At 39.1% G+C, this 20,239-nt stretch overlaps 1 protein-coding gene across 1 annotated transcript in view; it reads left to right on the top strand.

Moving 5' to 3' along the window:
* dcc (DCC netrin 1 receptor) overlaps positions 1–20,239 on the top strand; it is a 329,297-nt gene that overhangs the window by 109,570 nt on the left and 199,488 nt on the right. The window contains exons 4-5 of the mRNA XM_063465291.1: positions 11,054–11,204; positions 14,623–14,759. Of these exons, the coding sequence (XP_063321361.1) occupies positions 11,054–11,204; positions 14,623–14,759 (288 nt within the window). The remainder of the gene's footprint in view (positions 1–11,053; positions 11,205–14,622; positions 14,760–20,239) is intronic.

Below are 20,239 nucleotides of genomic sequence, written 5' to 3'. Positions count from 1 at the left end.
CTGCTATTTGAACTCTTGGATCTTTGAGAGGTTGCAGAATTGAATGCTGATCCTATATCACTCCAGTGAACTAATCTCTCAGAAAGTTCTTCGTCTTCTTCTGCTGCTAATTTTTCTTGAGTTAGCCTTATCATCTTCTGAGAAACCGCATCACAGGTGTCCACTCTGCGGCGAGTGTCTGCATCAGGAGTCTCATGATTGCGCAGTTCATCATAAACTTGTTTCACTTCTGCCGAGGCATATTCAACTCGGTCAATAAGCTCTTTAAGTTTTGCACTAACAGGTTCTTCAAGTGCCTTTTTGCCTTGTTTTGCAACAACTTTCCACTTTTCATAACTGACTTTAAAGCGAGCTTGAAGCTTGTTCACCTTTTCATCATGTAGTGCTTGGCCCCTTTCAGTGAACTTCTTAACTCTTTGACTTTTCCTCAAACTTCCTTCTTTAGTAGCTTTACTTGTGCATGGTTCTTGCAAACTTTCTTGCTCTTCAAAAGCTTCTTGCTGCTCCACAGCTTCAGTGTCACAGCCTTCTTGCTCCATGTCACAGACAGTCAAAGGTGTTATACTACACTCAAGTCACCTAGGTCCACTTAAATTGCTTTACTTTAAAGAGTCAGCTTAAATATATGTCACCATCACTTAAACCAAAATAATAAATTGTTTTTCACTTGTAGTTAAACAGAAAAGAACCTTCAATGTCAAACAAAATACTATAATGTGACCTTTAAATATCTAATGCAGTCTTAAAAATAAGCAAAACCCTTATAATCAACTTAAACGTGCCTTAATTGCAGTTACTTAGCATAAACAACTAATAACATGAACTTGAACTTTTACTCCAAAACCACCACACTTCCCCTTTCATTGCTTGACAGAGTCCCTTTAAGATGAGCTAAAGAAATCTACTCTCCACATTTAACTTGTATAAACGTGTTACTTCTTTGTAGCTTAAGCAAGCTGCACCACTGGACTCTGGTTGACTTATGGGATGTCTGTAGCTGTGTCCCAAAACGTCGGCTGCATCCTCCGGAGGCTGCATTTGAAGGCCGATTACGTCACAGCCAGGCGACGAAGACTGTCCCAATTCGTCGACTCCTTCAAATGCGGCCAACAAATGCGTCCTTCATTTACCCGAATTTGAAGGATGGGTCCGGTGTGTCCTTGGCGGCCCACCATATCCCAGAATTCATAGCGCGGCCCAGCCAAATTTCAGCTGCCAACAATGGCGGCCGCTACTAAGTTTTAAAATTAGTCTTATTAATCTTTCTGGGTCGCAAAATAAACTTTTAACATATTTTCAGGCGAGAAAGTTGCTGTGTAAATTACAAATATCTGCTTGGTTTATCAAGACATCGTATATTTGCAAAACTGTGCCGACGTTTTCGGAGATGTCTGTTACCCACCCGCTCGATAGCAAGCCGGGGGGTTCAATGGTCACTCCAGCCGGCGCGAGCAGCGGACTCCCGGCTTCATCGTTTTCAGACCCTCGCTCTTTCGCTACTCAGGTTAAACATGATATATAAGTCAATCGGATAACATAAAAATGTAATTGTTTGCCTTTTTCGGTGTTTTATTTGTTCCGGAGTAAATCGGTTTGGCTGAGATCAAAGTTATTAGATTATTAGATTAAATAAAACTTTATTAATCCATCGGGTGGGTTCCTCCGGGATTTTCACACAGCTGAATAAACGTTAAACAGAAAACTGATTAAACAGAAGTGTGAGCCGGTTGAGAATTTATGCCTGTTATATTTTAGATAGCAAGGAGCAGACGGCCGAGTTTATTAAACTCCACCACAGCGGTGACGCAAATCTGAAGGCTAGACCGTCCCATTTCACAACCTCGCTCTTCCGGCCTTCTTGGTCTGTGGAGGACCCGGCTCACGTATACCGCGAAGCCCAGGTCCTCCGAAGGATGCAGCCGACGTTTTGGGACACAGCTTGTGTGTGAGTTTGAGTGTCTTTGATGCTTGAGAGAGACGCGAGCTTAACCACGTGACCCAGCGCGCTGTCGGCTCGGCTCCGCTGCCACTCGGCTCCGCTCGCTCGGCTGTTGGCTCGGCTCCGCTGCCACTCGGCTCCGCTCGCTCGGCTGTCGGCTCGGCTCCGCTGCGGCAGACCTCTTTCTCCTTCTCTATCCTCCAGCACGAAGCAGGCTGAGTTCTGACTGTTACTCCCCTCGAGTCTTAATAAAGCTCAACTTGCTCAACTTGTTCTTTGCTTTTAAACTGACATTTATTTCGGACAGGAGGATTCTTCGACATGCCGACAAGCTCCTTAGACATGCCTTAACATGTAATGATGTCCAACCACAGCCGATACAATGCCGTCAGACCTAAAGAGAGATAAAAACTTAAATGAATATTCTTAATAAAGCCCTTAAGCATTATATAAAACGAAACATTCCAACAAAACGATCAATAAATACACATTACACTTCACACTGCGGTAATTGCACTAGAATATCACGCAATACTAGCATATTTACATACAACGATAATAAACAAAAGAAAACATTTACCTCATTGGCCTCACTCAAAGGGAATAAAAACTTTAATCCTCACATCGTGGGGTAGTCCAAAAAGGCACTCTTTACAACTTTCTGTAGACGTGCAAACCTCGTGGCTCGTCTCTTAATTAGCTTGCTGAGTGTGCCAGCCAAGAAAAATGCCCTCCTAGCAACAACAGACAGAACTATAGAAAAGGTTCCTATCTAATTGCACAGTTAGCACAAATACACATTTAAACATATAAATCTAATGAACAGAACATGAATTACTATTTATTTATTATTTCTTAATATTTCAACTACTAATTGTTTCAACATTAAATCCAATAAAATGAACTTAAATGCGAGAGTTGCCTTTGACGGCAGCTACAAATTATATAGTAGTTTGTAATGAAGATTTTGTTACCAATCAACTGAGCCCATCCTCACTACCAGGACATCAAATGCTGGTGTTTTGTTGAAGTTGGCTCCACAAGGTCCTTTATCATCATCCCAGGATACATGTGTTACAGCAGGAGTGAGAATTTTCACCGCTCTTGCTTTAGGAATATCATGTTTTCTGATCCATGAGATATCGCAAGATGTGGATTTCAGAAGTGTCCCAGAAGTGGTTCCTTGCAACACAGATATTGCTGTATCCATCTCTTAATGCAAACCCATCAGGCTGCATGGAGCAGATAAAGAAACCAGGAAGTCAGATACAAGAATGGCATAGAACAGCTATTTAAATTTCAAAATAAAAGACCCCATGCGGACTAAATACTCTGCTTCTGACTGAGAGCCGTGCAGAGAATGGAAAAACAGCTTCAGAGATGCAGTATCACAGGTATACTCTTGGGGTAGCATTTTGCATTTTAAGCACAATCTTTCCTTAAAGGGACTCAATTTTGGTGACTGAACAAGAGCTAGAAATGTTGCCACTCATGGTACCTACTTTCTTAAACAGTTTTTGAACCCACTATTAAAATCATTTAAAACTTAATACAACCATCAAAATAATGTTGTAAAAAGCGATTATTAACCAGGTAGTAAAACTAAAAAAACCGTTAATTTGACATTTTTTAATAATTTTTACTACCAAGTTGAATGAGTATACATTTATCTGGATTAAGTAAAAGAAAACAATGTTCAAGTTTCAACAATAAATGTTGTAACATTATTATTAGTAGTAGTAGTAACAATAACAATAACAACAACAACAATAATAATAATAATAATAATAATAATAATGATAATAGTACTAACAATAACGATAATAATAGCAAAATTCCAAAATATAAATTAGTGCAGGTTTTGTATGGCATACATATTTCCTGATTTCATTTAACTGCATTTAACCGACTGTTGTTCTAAGCCTGGCGGAGCATTTTTATTTTGAAGGCTGTGTATCTGCTCTGCAGCATCCTGCAGAGATGTGGCTGTAATGTGCGATTCTCACAGATACTTGACACAGACTCAGCTACCTGAGTCGAATCTGTTGCCAGATAAATGGGCACTCAGTCGGTTCACACATTCAGTTTGAGTGGTGAAAGAGCAGAAAACAGAAAACTGTTGCAACATGTAAGCTGAACGAAATCTGGCTTTTTTAGCCTTTAGTGAAGCGGTTTTCCTTCCATTTCCACATGTTGTGAAATATTTGATAAGACTTGTACTTTTATGAAGTGAAAATCTCGACCTGATTTTGGTGTCAACAGAAACAAAATGAAAAAAATTTGGACTTGTTACCTTTGACGTATAAAGTTTGATGGTTTTAGTCTATTAAAGTTTTGGTTAAGGGTGACATACAGTGTTTCCTCACTGTGTTGCAAAGCCACTGGCTTTGACAAGGTTTTCCCTTTAATCCTTTCATGTTTTTTTATCCTCTTTTTTCTTTGATGTATATGACGCTTTAATGGGTCACATGATTAAACTTTAATCATTCTAATCCATGAAGATTTGATTAACTTTGCCTTTGTAAAGTTTTTATCAAATGGAGCCATCAGAGAAAATCTGACGTGAAAGGTCAGGGATTATCACGTCTGATTTCCATGTGTCTTCTCTGAATGATGCCTCGCTGTGTGTGTGGCCTTTGACTGCATTTCTGCTCAGGGCTCAGCTCTACAAGTCTGGATGGAGCGTTAAGATAAAATGATGTAATATAACTGGTTTGGTTACCTCATCAAAGTAATGTAACTTATTTCAGAAATGTTACTGTATGTTTGCATGGAATATGGAGGCAAATTACATTGCAAACACCCATAAAAACATGGTGTGTTAGAAGGTATGGATTGAGGTTGTCAGTGGACCTCTTTTGGCTTAGAGCTTGGTAAGATTCACGTTGGCCTTTTTACATGTTTTTATTGAACTAAATCGAATCAGCATGGATGACCATTCCAAATCAACCAAATAAATGAAGAAGATAAAAGAAGAGGTCACAACTCTCATAAACAGGTTGTGACCTCTTTGGAACACATTTTTAATTTTTACATTTCCTTTCTGTTTTGCTTTCTCTGTCTCTAGACACATGGATATATGTTTGATTTTGTAGTCAGTTCCAGTTTTATTTTGTTGGTCACTTTCCTTTGGCACTTTCTTTTAATCTTTAAACTATACACAACATGCCAACCTGTCATCTTGGTATCCCCCACTGATGAACAGTAAATTTACAGTCAGCAGCTAATTAGCCTAGCTTAGCATGTATTGTCGATCAAAGAATAAAAATAAGAAACTGTTGTGCTACAGGGGTGCAGTTTGTGCCACAGAGTTTCAAAGCCAGGATTATTTAATTGTCTCTCTCTCTGCCAACCTGTTCTAAAGGAAAACTGCAGGTATCTCAGTGATACAGTGAGATTCCTTTTGAAGACAATGCCATGACCTAACGGTAATTCTGAGACCAGTTAAACTTCCTCATAGATAAAGTAAAAAAGTAAAACAACAAACTTTTGTTATCATATTTAAACAAAACAAGAAACTTTCAGAATTCAGGTATTTGCCACCTTGGGATGAGAACACATTCTATGAACCCCTTCCAACATGGTTCTAATATAAAAGTAGGTGGACAAAGCCCACAATAGACTCTTAGGAAAATATATTTTTCAAAATAAAACAGCTTCTGCTGGAGAGATACCCTCTAAGATACTGCGATCATATCCTTGATGGCAAGGATTTGTGCCCGTGTTGTTTCTACCAGCTTTGAAAGTCTTGCCACAATTTTGCACGCAGCACAGAGCTCTTAAAAGTTTCATTTGCTGTCTAGTCTCACTGACCACTCAAAGGTTTTATCAGACTCAAATCTGCGCCTACAGTCAATTTAGAATCTTTTAACCTAATTAAAATCTTTTAACCTGTCATTTAGGTTAATTTAATCAATTAACCTAAATGGCAGGTGCCACATGGGAGGAACCTGGAGAAAGCCAACCAGTAAGATTCAAATCCCAAATCTGTGACATGGAAGCACTATTCTCTGCAGCTCTGCGCTGATATAAGAAACACCATAAATATGCCTTTTTTACTGCTGAGGAACATATGCAAGCCATGAAAGATTAAATAGTTACCTTGTGGCTCAATATGCAGTTAGCCTTATGGGGTGCATCCATTCAGACTGTACCTCTGTGGTGTTATAGAAATTTAAAACAAATGATCTACACATAAACATGTCGTCTTTGTGAGGTTTTAATTTGCCTTTGCAAAGGTTGACCCCTTTGCAAAGGCAATAATAAAATAATATAATACAACAATAATACAGAACGCAACAGCAATTTGCATCACTTTTAATAAACAACAACAACAAGTGTAGACAAGCAACATTATCTAATCACCACTGTCCACAGAATACATTCAGAAAATTCCACATAAGATAACTTACAGTAAAGTCCAGTACATCTAGTATTAAAACGTTACATAAAGACAAAACATGATACTATGGATCCTTCCATTGAGCCAGGCCAGCTTTTCAATTTTCCGTGACACAGGACAAAAAAATATGTTTCTGAGAGTCTTTTTCAAACTCTGTCTCTCAGACTCCACTGCAGCAAGAAAACACTATTTTTGGAAATTCAAGTATGGAAATTTCTTACAGGAAGCCTACCTTAATTTGCTAAACTCAAACTGCTGGTGCTTCATTTTACCTTCAGATGAACCCGAGTTACGAAAGGACAGAAGAACAGAAGGCAGGATCGCAGCGAGCCAAAAATGTCCTCTTACATCCTGCTGTGAGATACACTAAAGCTTAAAAATTACATCTTGGAAGTCCTGATGAACAAAAAAAATTCAGCAGGTTAAATCCTATCAGAATCCAGACAGGACCGGGATTAATCCACTTACCTTGGAAATGGGATTTGTTCGGAAACAGTGAAGAAAGCAGTGCCTTGATTTTGATCTCTTACCACATTTACTGACCCTAAAAACTTACCTGTTTAGGGTCAGGCTGTGTTCATATTTATCACTTTAAAGATGAGATTTTCTAGTTTCTGAAACTATGCATATTTTGTTCTTGGCTAAAACACCCTAATCCTAACCATACACTTAAGTGGTTGGTTGGTGACGTGGTGAAGGCTGAAACCTTCATTATAACTCAGTGCAGAATCACAAGTGGGTAGGAGGAGTACCGAAAGCTACCGACTACACCAAACTGAGAAAATCCACACAGTCCCAGATTTGTCTGGTTTGTGAATTAAAAGTCCACCTTAAATGCAAATGAACACATAAAAATAAAAGCATTATATATATTAGATTTACTTTTCTAGCATTTAAAAGAGCAACTCTTAAGTCTATGATTTATTACCTTTATTAGTTTGGTGCAGCGTGAAAACTAAAGAAGAAACAAGGTTGTGAGACGAGAACATGGTAATAACATGATGTGAGAACACGCCTCTTGGCCTGTTGGGTACAAATAATAACTCTGAGCGTGTTTGTGCAGTGAACTGAGCTGAAGGTCTGGGAAAAGGATGACTTATCTAATAATTAGTTTCGAAAACGCATTAAAGGGACAGTTTATCTTTGTTTCAACATTTCAGAGGAGAACAGCGCTGAATATATTTGTCGTCGTTCCTCAAAGGTGTTGTGTGTCTTTGTCTGCATGCAGCGAAAAGCTCGTGTCTGCGTGTGTGTCCTCCTCGTTGTGATGCGAGGTGTGTCGGTGTTTCATCTAATTTGCTGACAGCCTCCTTGGGCGACGTGCCCGTGAAAATATTAAAGGATCAACGCTTCTGCTCAGTGATTATCTCTGTGATCCCTCGCTCTTTACTCGCCTCTGCGACCAGCACACACAAAAAGAAAATCTGCTGCGTGGACGTTTCTCCCGCTGCTTCTTCTTTTCTTTGCTCGTGTTCACCGCTCGCGGTTTTCTGCTGATGATCTTGTTTTCCGTTTCCGATTCTTTTGTTTTCTTTTTTTTTTTTTTTCAAAATCATGAAGTTGCATAGCTTTACATCTTATTTATTATCCATGTGTATACTTTTGAACCTCACAGATGGGATCCTAGTGCAGGGAGCACTTGCTGAATTAAATATGTAAATATGTAAACGAGTAGACAAACGGGCAGTTTGTTGTGTTACTTAAACTGTTATTGAGGCAGTTTTTGTATCAGCTGAATCTGGGTTCAGTACAGGTCAGGTCAGTCACCTCAAGGTGCTTTATATCGTAAGGTAAATACCCTGTATTATTCTAAAGAAGCACACAGTGCATAAATTATGTATTTCTGTATGTAAAACTGTATTTTCATAGGTTTTACACCATTTCCGACTCATAAAGACCTCCCTCATGGCTGTTCATGCTACACTAATGTAAATAAGAAACAGGTGAACAATTAAATTACACAAAGTTCCTGTTTTTCACTAACTACAATAGAAATGTGGGATTCATATTAACATATTCCACTAATAAACAAACATTTTCAGTTTTAGAACGGGACAGGAGAGTCTGCACAACGAGCTGACGGCATGTTTTCTGTCATTTAATACATTTCTTACAATTGTATAAATTGTATGCTTACCGATGTACAGATTTACTACAGAAGTATTTTTTTTTTTAAATTTTGACATTAAATGTGTAATTTAACTTCTATACATTGACACAAAGGGCAGTTTCACTGGTTTGGCGCTCTTAAGATCAAAGTGACATCCCTGCTCTTGGTGATACTTGGAAGGAAAAACAGCCTTTTTAACAGGCTGGTTGGGTATTGAGGGCAATGAGAAAAGAAAGGCTGATTTTAGTGAATTTAAAAATATGGTGGTACTTGGTGCCAGGTGGGCACCATCAACCATCTCTGACGAATGTTTCCAGGGCACCTTATTTAGACTTTAAGGCAGTTCTGGAAGTAAGAAATCTGACCTACAAGCAAAATGTACCAAAGAAAGGGTCTTAATTATTAAATTAATTTAAGCTGTAGATACGGTATAGTTTATAAAGTCAAGCTAGAATGAGCTGTAATCTGCAAAGGGTCACACAAGTTTGAAAAACTTGTGAATCTTAGAATATTCATGCTCTGATCACATTAATTCACTTTCAGGGGGAAACGGCTCGACTGTTTCTTGTTTCACGACGAGCAGCAGATGTGAAATAACTTCATGCCTATTCAAAGATAAGGAGTAAAAGATGATTACAAAATATTTCACGTTAGAGGTGCATATCGGTGTGTGTCAGTGCCACTGGCGGATGATGGTGATTATGATAATGATGTAACTTCCTGTCTACTAAAGGAAATAGTCTGGTTCTGGGTCTAGTCACTCTGAGTCAGATTTTCTTTCACCCTGAGGGGGTGCCTGAGGATGAACACAAGCCTGACCCAGTATAGATATAGATGTCGTGTGTGTACGTGTGTGTGTGTGTTCCTTCAGGCCCTTAGGTTTTCTTAGATGAAAGCTTGTGTTGGATATCAGACCACTAAACGCCTTTGCCAGTGGATGAAACACAACGCGACTTCTTCTGGTTTGTCCATCAAAGGAGCACATTCACACTGTTTTCTTGGAGATGCATCTGGGTTTCAAATCAGCTTGGTGGAAAACTGCATGAGCTCATCAAGGTTAGGCTTCAACTAGAGAAATGTCAATGTGGAAGCAGAATTAGGTGATAAACGAGAGATGATTTCTCATAACGCATTCAATCTTTTTAATCTAAATTGTTGATTTTTTCCACTAAACTAAATGATCTTGTACAGACTTTCTGCATACAGATGCTTACCTGACAGTTATTTACAAGCTTTTTTTAAAAAAAATTAAGCCTAGTCTCATAGCATAAACTAAAAGATTTTAGGAGACCTTGTATGTTTTAAGGAATCCCTTGCAGGGACTTATCACCCTGGAAAGCAAGAAAAAAAACAGTAGCAGCCATTATATTCCAATCAAAATTCAGATGATTCAGATGTCTTTAAAGAAACCATTTTATTGCATCAGCCTAACTGAGACCTTTTATATTTCCAACCAAGAACCATTTTCCTTTTTCTTGTGTTGTGTTTACAGGTAGGAATACAACCGAAAAGAGCTTTTTATTTAAGCTTGTTTTTTGTACCTCTCCATACAGATGCTAGGTGTATTCAACCTTGGAGAAATCCAATAGTTGCTTTCTAATTAGTGTCAGGTCCTCAGCTGAGATGTCATCCAAGGAACTCCTCCCAAGAGCAAAGAAAGAAACAAAAGCAGAACCTTTGACTTTAGCTTATGCTTCTTATAGCTTACCTTTACTGACACATTTTTCTCAATAAGCTGGTTACTCATTGGCATGTAAATGATTACTGATTAGCTGTTCACATCTGTCCTCAGAACCAGCTAATCTTGCAGGACCAAGGACAGCAGTCACATCAATCAGCAATCTTATAAACATGAAAAACTTTCTAAATAATGCATCTATCATAGTTTAAAAAGCTCCAATGGTTTACATGCTAATACGATGAAAATAAGGGGAATTTATTTCATTTCCAGGGCAGCATGTTGGTTAGCACTGTTGCCTTGCAGCAAGAAGATCCTGAGTTCAATTCCACCATCAGGCCGGGGTCTTTCTGTGTGGAATTCGCATGTTCTCCCCGTGTTTGTGTGGGTTCTCTCCGGGTACTCTGGCTTCCTCCCACAATCCAAAGACATGCAGTTAGTGGGGATAGGTTAATTGGAAACTCTAAATTGCCCATAGGTGTGCGGCAGACTGGCAACCTGTCAAGGGTCTACCCTGCCTCTCACTCTAAGACAGCTGTGATAGGCTCCAGCCCCCCCACACCGTGACTCTGAAAAGAAAAGCAGAAGAGAGGGGATAGATTATTTTATTTCCTGCCCACAATAATTCACCCTTTTCTGGTTCAACACAACCACCCATGATCCATCCATGCACAAAATTACTGTAAGGAAAGTATTTACCCAGTTTTGTGCAGAATCCTCCTTCACTACCTTTGTGAAAAAATAGAACACAATGAATGCTAAAAAATGCTCTTTTGCCTGACTGATTAACAAGCAGATGATTGCTGTTGTTTTCACATGGCATCCTTATAAAATGACACGTGGCCAAATTGTGTGTGTCTTAGAATGTATTAGACTATGTTTGACCTTTACCCTCTCCTTTTCTCCTTTTCTTCTCTCTTTCAGAACCTGGGGTCAGCAGGAACCTCCAGTTCCTTCAGAGCCCGACCCGAGTAACAGCTCTGCTGGGATCAGATGCGGTGCTTGAGTGTTCAGCCTCTGGTTACCCGACTCCGAGCATCCAGTGGAGGAGAGGAGAGGAACTGATTCAGAGCTGGTCTGTCTGCTTTACTGTGTTAATCCATGTTTAAACCACCAACAGCACACATCCGATTTTACCCACACTGATCCCAGTATGGCCCAGTGATTGCTATGCCCTGGTGGTAAATGTTTGAATGATTTTGTGCATTCATATCATTATATTTTTTCATTCCTTTGCGGAAAAGAGTTATTACAACATATTAGCGAGTCACTAATACACTGAATTACCTTATTTTTAGTATGACCAATAGACATGCTGTAGTAAAACTAAAGTTTTGGACTCTTTATGTAAAAATAAACAACCTGAAACAACCTTTTGTAAACAACCTGTGGGGCAGTCTTCACTGACCCTACTTGCCCAACTTGGCTCCTAGAAATTTCACCAAACAAATTGGAAGAGATAACAGTACGAACAAGATTTAGAATAAGACTTAATAAGAAGTTTTTATTTATATTCATATTCTCTTAAACACTGTTTGTCCCCTCTCATTTTCACCCACTCTTTGTCTCATCTCTGTGTGTAGTCAGTCCTTGTCTCTGTTTTGGTTTACCTTTGGTCTGTGTCTAGTTTGTAGTGGCATGCCTAGCTCGTACTTTGCACAATTATAGGAACCCATATGAGCAAGCACTTTGGTGACAATGGGGAGGAAAAGCTTTTAAAAGGAAGAAACCTCCAGAATAACCACACTCAGGCCATCTACCACGACCGGTTTGGGTGGGGGGAGGAAGACAGGACCAAGACATGCTTTGGAAGTGAGCCAGAGATTAATGATGACTAATGATTAAATGCAGAGTGGTGTATAGACAATAGAATAGGCTTTTATTGTCATTGTACAACAAAAATTTGGGTGTTCCACACAAACGGTGCAGGAATAAATATAAATATTAAGACAGCAAGAATAAATAACAGACAAGGAGAGTACATACAAGCAAGAGGAATATATACAAAACAGGAAGAAGGCACACAATGTAAAAGGCACATTAGTGGACACGTCGCAAAGTGCTTGAAAGTAGTGCAAAGGGTTTGGTCTGAGTAGAGTCTGTGTGCAAGTGGTCTGAGTGATGAGGGTTGCTCAGACCATGGCTCATGGCTTGGTGGGGGTTGTTTGTTTGCTGTCCTGGCCAAGAGGATGAAGCTGTTTCTGAGTCTGATCGTGTGGGGCCTGGTCGACCTGAGGCGGTCCAGAGGGCATTGGGTCAAACAGGTGGGGGGGTGCAATTGGTCACCTGTGATGGCCTTGGTTTTTCTGAGACAGGAGGATCTGGCAATGGCATCCAGGGATGGCAGTCAATGATTTTTTTGGCAGTATTAATTACCCTCTGCACAGCCTTCCTTTTCTCAGTAGCGTACCTGCGTACCAAACACCCAGGCAGTAGGAGAGCTTACTGTCCACTGAGGAGAGGTAGAAGGCCAGGAGCAGCTTGCCATGCATTCATGTGTGGCTGGCAGTTTGCAGATGGAGATGGAAACTGAACTCGAACAGCTTATATTGCTGGAGCTTCAGAAAACCAAAATGCACAATCACAGAAACTGCAGACTAACACAGACATGAGGCGAAACAAAAATGGAACAGAGGAACAATGAGGACGTAAATACAAATGAGAGGATGGGAAACGGGTGGAAACACAGCTGCAACAAATCCAACTAATGAAAGAGGGGAAGCAAAACTGAACAAACACACATGGGATGAGGAACTGTCAAAATAAAACAGGAAGTGACATGCACACTGAGACAGACATGAGCTCTACATTAGGACAGCGAATAAACAGACATGGAAGCACACGACAGACAGAAGAGACAAAATACAGACTGGACACGAAAAAGGGAACAGGCATGAAAGCAAGCAATAACCAAAAGCTAGAACACAAGTAACTAAAACTCAGAGGCTCTTAAAAACTGAACATAACCATCTCTTTATTCCAGAGGATAAGAAAAGTCCAAACAAACTCAAAAACCATGACACAGCTTCTCGTGCAGGTTAGGTACTGCTGGGCCTTCTTTACTAGGGTGATGGTGTTGTGGCTCCAGGTGAGGTGTATGGAGAACATATACTGAATGAAAAAGGTGAGTGAAGATGCCCCCAGCAGCTTAGAGCTATTGCCGCATAACTAAGGGAAGATTCAGAGTCACCTGGGTCATATAGCCCTAACAATATGCTTTATCAAAAAGGAAAGTTTTAAGCCTTATCTTAAAAGTAGAAAGGGTGACTTTTCCCCAAATCCAAACAGGAAGCTTGTTCCACAGAAGAGAAACATGAAAGCTGAAGGATCTGCCTCCCATTGTATTTTTAAATACTATAGGAACCCCAAACAAGCCCACAGTCTGTTGGGGTTTTATAGGTAGTATGAAATCTTAAAGATAGGATGGAGCCTGATTATTTAAGAACTTGGATGTGATGAAAAGGATATAAATGATTTATATCTTAGTTTTGTAATGTTTGGTTATCATCATTTGTGGTCCCCATCATGTTTCTCTTTCTTGCTGTCTCTGTGGTTGTCTGGTCCTGTTAGTTTTATCAGGTGACTCATGTGTCCTCTCTCAGTCATGTCTCTGTGTTTATGCTTTTGCTACATAGAGTTTGCATGTTTTGAGTCTGGGTCTCTGTCTATAAGCTTATGTTCCCTGTCTAATTTTGTCTCATGTCCCATTTGTATTTTGTTTTGCTTTCCTTCCCTTAGTTTGTTTGTAGATTCTGTACACCTGTGTTCTCCAGGTGTTTCCATTCTGTTCTTACCTCATGTGTGTATTTAAGTCTTCCATCTTCCTTTGTTCATAGTCATGTTGTTGTCATACTTCTCCTTGCGTGTGATCTGTATTATCAGTATTGGAAACTAATACTTAAGTAAGTTTTTGATTTGTGTGAGAGTTTTGGTATTTTTGCATCTCCCTCCTTAAAATCCAGCAATAAAACTGTTTTATGTTCAGTCCTGTGTTCTGCATTTGGGTCCACAGTTTGCTAGCCACACACTGACTCATGACAGAAAGTGTGTGCCCAGTCTTCTCTGACCTCCAACCTTAACAAATCATTTTTAAAGAATTGTTACTCAATATGTATTTTTGCTTTTATGGACCATTCTCCGTAAACTGTAGAGATGGTTGTGTTGCAAAATCCCAGTAGATTATTGGTTTTTGAAATATTCAGACCAGGCTGTCTGGCATAATGAACCATGCCAAGTTCAAAGTCACTTAAATCCCCTTCCTTCCCATTTCCAATGCTCTGTTTGTACTTTATCACATTGTCTTGACCATATCTACATGCCTAAATGCACTGAGCTGCAGCAATGGGTCAGATAGTTGTGTAGATCAGTTGCATGGGCAACAAGTATATATAGAAATAACTTATTATTTAGGTATCAAAGCTAGGCTGATCGTTCCTCTATGCAAGTAACAAAGAAGCAATAATGAAATGCAAAAACTCTTTCCTCCCTTTTAGGAACAAGAAGTACTCTCTTCTGGCGGGCAGCAACTTGATCATCAGAAGCGTCACTGACGACGACTCTGGCAGTTACAGCTGTACAGCCTCCAACAAGAACCACAACATCACTGCATACGCTGAGCTCAGTGTACTAGGTGAGGAAATACAATTATTATATGACCCTTTCCCACCAGGCGCATGACAGTCCTTACTTAGTCAAATATCAACTTACGTCCTAACTTGGATAGAAAAACAAGAACACACAAAGGTTTCTGTGTAAAATTAAAGAGCAAAACTGTGTCACTTACCAATGCTCCTTAGGGAAAAAAGGAAAAAAAAATAACAAGAGTTGTTCCACCTCTGTGGAAATTAAAAAAATAAATAAAAATGAATAAGCAAACAGAATAGGGCGAAAACAGTTGGCATTCCTACATTGACATATAACCTCCAGAATCAAATGCAGTGTTGTTGTTATTTCTCTGAGCTGCCTGTTTGCTTCAGGAGGTTTTCATAAATAAAATATATTTGTATTTATTGTCTGACTGCTCCTCAGCAGCTCGTACATTCAAACTGAAGGTGCTCAAGGATTCTGTTGATTGTTTGGTTTGAAGCAATTATTTTCAAAATTTCTTTTTTCCTGAAATCTTATTCATTTCATATCAGTGCTACCAATTTTTACTGTGAAGCGATTGTGTAGAGGTAATTATGAACATCCTAGGACTGTAACTCAGCAGCTGTGGCAAACCGTTCCCCCCAAAGTTTACAGACAAAATATTTAAAAGGCTAAATGATAAACTGATATTGGTAAATATTGGTAAATATGAAAATCACAATTTGAATGTCTAGAGACTTCTGTAGTTTTTATTTCATTTATTTTTAAATTCATCGTGTATTCAGATATCCCCTGAAAAAGTTCAGGTTCAACAAGATTAAATTAGTTGTAAAAACAGATGAAACTGAGAATATATAACAGAAGAGTTCTGAATAATGACTCTCCACTGACAGAGAAATAGCTGACCTAACTACCGGTATGCTAGAAAAGCTTTCTGGTGAAATATACAGATAAAACACTCTCTGTGTGGAGAGTAAGCAGCATTTAGCAGAAAAAGCCTGTTAATAATGTTCTTATGTGATGATGTGCAAATTAGCCACGCACTTATATTGGTTATGTCAGTTAACTACGCGGAGCTGTAAATGTCATGTTAAAAGCATACAAGTCTGCTGATAGCTACAATGTGCACAGGTCATTCAGGTAAAGCGAGAGCTACAAATAAACTGAGTTAATTTTTAATCCATGATGTAACTGAGGAATCACGCCTGTGGTAAAATTGGTTTCCCCTCATTATTAATATCAGTCCCCACTAACAAAACAAAACAAAAACTATAGACTGTGGAAAGAAAAATGGAGGTATCCACTCTGAAGTGTGGATTTTGAGAATTACACCTCTGCTAAATATTTAAATAAAAGGTCTTTCAGTTGCCAGAATCACTCCTAATGTTATAATCAAGGCTCCAGACCATCTGCTTTAGGAGAGAAGCTGGTTCTTTAGGGCTTCTGGTAGTGTCAATTTGAAACCAAGCAGAAACCTTCCTGTATTCCAGATCAGAAAACAAACTTCTAGAAGTCTAAAACAAAATGTTCTCATCATTAATTGTGCCCTGATTTGTGTGTAATTCTGTCACAAAACCAGAAACTAATTGTTTGTGTTAAGGTCTTAGGATCACAAAACTATTTCCCAAGATAAAACTTGTATATAATTTGGGATAAATAATGTTCTAAATTGTTATTTTCCTCTAATTACAGTAAAATATCTTTGTAGCATCTTTCAAAACTTTGTTGTTTGCTTCACAGATGTAGGCTTACCCTAAAATTATACGGATATATTCACATCAAGCTTTGCGAAAGCTAAACTTCCCCCAGGCTTCGTACAAGACTGAAAGCAATCTATATTTGTAGTTGAATCCCATCAGGCTGCTGCTGTGCTTTAAAGTCAGCACAATCTGTAGGGAAGTTTATCGTGCATGAAGTCTCTCAGCATCACCTCAGGAACAGCGCTGGACTGCAGGGTGAAATTTGTCCTGCGGTGACCAGAGCCAGAATTAGGTCAGTGGTCAAATGACGCCCACTGGGCTGAAAATACTTTTTTCCCCACATAAACACACATTCAAAAAAAAAAAAAAAAAAGCTGTCAGTGCCAGTAACAGTGAACTCATTTGTGTCACGAGCAGTTAAACATGACTGTTACAGCAATTTGTTTTTGCACCACTCGTGTTTGTGAGGAGTCAGCAAGAAGTCAGTGCCTCAGGCAGAGGAAGTGTTCGGGGGGATTTGCATGTGCGGCTTACTTAAATTAGCTTTCAATCCTGTTTTAAAGTGTTCACCTGGACCAAGGTAAGGGAACTCAGAGCTATTTTCCCTGTAGACTACTATACAACGAGCAATTCTTTGCAACCAGAGAAGTTGCCCCCTGCTGGTCAAGAATGCAGGTTTAAGGCCCATTTATATTGTCTTCACTTTTCAGACTTAACAGCTACATCAGTCTTTTCTGCTTTCTGTAGTTTGAGGAAAGGATAAATATGAAATATTCTTTAAGTGGATTTAAGTTGCAGAAACTTTATCCCAGATGACCCTATATTCTTTTTGCACAACTTAATTGGCATTCTCATTTAGTTAAATGGCAGGGCTTTGTTTTTTTTCACACAGAACTAAAGTTAGGAAGTGACAGACAAAAAAGTTTTCTTGCCACATGAAGACATTAGGTCTTCTTCAGACTAGCTGATGAACAGGTGTTTCTTTTAATGCTGTCAGTACCACAAGATTTTTCCGTACAATTAGAATCCGTGGTAGCACCTCTAATGAAACATAAGCTAGCTTTATTTTTCTACAGCAGAGAAAGCTGAAATCAAACAGAAGCAGCTGTTGTTTGCTGGACTCAGGAGAAAATCTGCAAATTAACCTTCGGGTATTTTCAGTCTCCTTCCAGCTGGGCCTCTCTGCTCGTCTCTGTCCTTTCATGTCTTTGTCTCGGTGTCCCCTCTGAGTCTTTCTCTGTGCTCGCACTGCATTCATATTCTGTTTACACTCCACTCTCAACGGCCGCCGCCTGCAAACATCACATGATGTGTACAATAAACAGGAGAAGAGTCTACGTCTTCAGTGTTTCACGCCTCAAATCTGATCATAAAGTGGCATGTTCTGACATGTAAACACGAGTCGTACATTTCCAAAGTGTGTGTATTTGTTCCTGAAATGTACCGTAACACACAATGGTCCCAGAGACTGTGTTGGTTTGTGTTGACAGAGAATTTCAGGAGGAGTGCTATAAGCCTTCATATGTAAAGGAGAGAACCCTTTTAAAAAAAGCTCTTGAATCTTTGTTTTCTTCTGCTTATGCAGCTCAGAGTTACAGAGAAATGGGTGAAAAAAAGTGTCCACATGTGTCTTTCCTCTTATAGATGTGAAATAGCAATAAGCTGGATGAGCTGGCAGTGAATGGAAGGCTCTGCTCTTTTATTCTCTAATAGCTAATGTGCAGTCACTAATATATATTGATCCACTTGTGCTATTCCTGAAAACAAACATTTTTTTACATAAATCTCTAAAGGCAAAGTTTAAAAGGGGATAATTTTGGGTTGAGAAGAGACGTCCCCTGATTCTCCAAAAAGAGAAGCATTTAACAAACAATAAAGTAATTGCTCAAAAATAAAAGGCTTAAAGCGGACCGTTCTGCTCATTTCAGCTCCAGCTTTATTTTATTTTTGGATTTTACAAGAGCAGCTGTGTATAATGCAGTTTAAAATAATGCTCATTTGTCTTTTAATTCTATTTAATTCGATTAAACTGAATTCTGTTTATATAGCACGAAATCACAGTTGCCTCAAATTGGTGTATATTTTAGGGTAAAGTATAATAAAAGAAAGAAACCCCCAGCAATCAGCCAACTATCTGTGAGCAAGCACATTGTGACAGTAGGAAGGAAAAACTCCCTTTTAACAGGAACACACAGCACCCGGCTCAGGGAGCGGCAGCTATCTGCCACGACTGGATGAGGTTGATGGGAGTTGGACAAAAAATCATGTTGTGAACTGTTTTAGCCCCCCCCCCCCCCCCCCACAAAGTTTTTTTCCTGATCAATTGCCACACAACACACAAGTGTAAAGCAAGTGGGTGGGGCTCAACTCATGGATGTAGGGCCAAGATAAGTGTATACGCAATAACCTCTGCTATACAGAGCCAAGAGTATAGAAAACTGTGAAGCTGGGCATTGAAAGCTTGCACTTGTACATACACTAACATTTTTACATGTTTTGCATTGCAACAGTTAAATTAAAAACATATTAGACTCCCTTTAAGTCACAATAGTGGCTGCCATCTGCCAGTCCTTTACCATGGAGTCCTTTGTACAGCTACGGTACATTTTTGAAAATTTATTTAACTGCACTAATCTCTGTGCAATTAAATGTCTGAGTGGGCTACATTCAGAGACAACATTTTATGAATGAAAGAAAATGTTCAGGTAAGGCTGCCAAATGAAGAAATCCAATTCAGACAGATTTGAAATCAAAAGCAAACTTTAATAAAAGTTACATGTACACTAGAAAATAGCTGGATAATCAGCAATAAATCCAACATAAGATGATGAAAATGAAGAACAGCAACTTAAAACAAAAAAGGGATACATGGAAACACTGTAGAGGAGGTGATAACTCAAGTAGGTGAATAACAAAGGATAAATGCTAAAAGAAAAAGCATGACATGAACTGTACCAGAGCCTGCAGGAGGTGGGTGGGATTGATGGGGGGCATATAAAGCACATGACTGTCACACTAGAGATGTTTGATCTAGACCTCTGTCACTTGTTAAGCTCAGACAATAAAGAAAAATACTTTTTTTTTTTTTTAACCCTGTAGGCACTCAGATGTGCTTTTGAAAAAAAGAATAAAATAAATGAATATAAATCAGTCGGTAACAGCTCGACACCTGTAAGACCAAACAGCCTGGGGCTCTGTGAATAAGCATCACTTGGGGAGTTTTGAAATAGAATTAAAATCCTTGTCCCCATCATAATGTCAGTGAGCAGAAGCCCCATTGCAGTAACTCAATTAATGATGATGTCAGCACAATGATGGAGCCTACGGCTATTATTACAAAGAACAATTATAAACAGACACATAAAAAATACTGAAAGTCAAAGCAACCATTTTAATAACTTTAAATGAGAACTACAATTACTCTACACATAATGGGCTCATGGTCACACTCACCAAACCACTACAAATCATTTTGAAAGCACCAGAACTTTTAAGGTCACCAGTCTAGAGGCATACGGAGTGTGATGTTGATCTTTAGCTGTCAGTGAACCAGGTGTGTGCACATTAACCAGTCAGCTCAGGGGTTTAAGATGTTTAAGGCTTGGTGGTTTATTAGTTGGTTTTGAAGACTGAACAGAACAACAGCTCTTCAAAAACAGGGAAAGGTGTTTGTCCTGAACTCCTTTTTCACACTTCCACTTGCAGCCACTTACAGCACACCTCCTGCACAGCATAAAAGCCAAATTATAGAGGAGGCCAGTATCTGAGATCTTCTCAGGACAACAATTATCACATCTTTGAGCAAATAATTGAACTGAACCTT

Source organism: Pelmatolapia mariae, linkage group LG20 (genome assembly GCF_036321145.2).
Source record: "Pelmatolapia mariae isolate MD_Pm_ZW linkage group LG20, Pm_UMD_F_2, whole genome shotgun sequence".
NCBI lineage: Eukaryota > Metazoa > Chordata > Actinopteri > Cichliformes > Cichlidae > Pelmatolapia > Pelmatolapia mariae.
The sequence above is the reverse complement of the archived record's forward strand: the minus strand, read 5'-3'. Positions and strand labels throughout refer to the sequence as shown.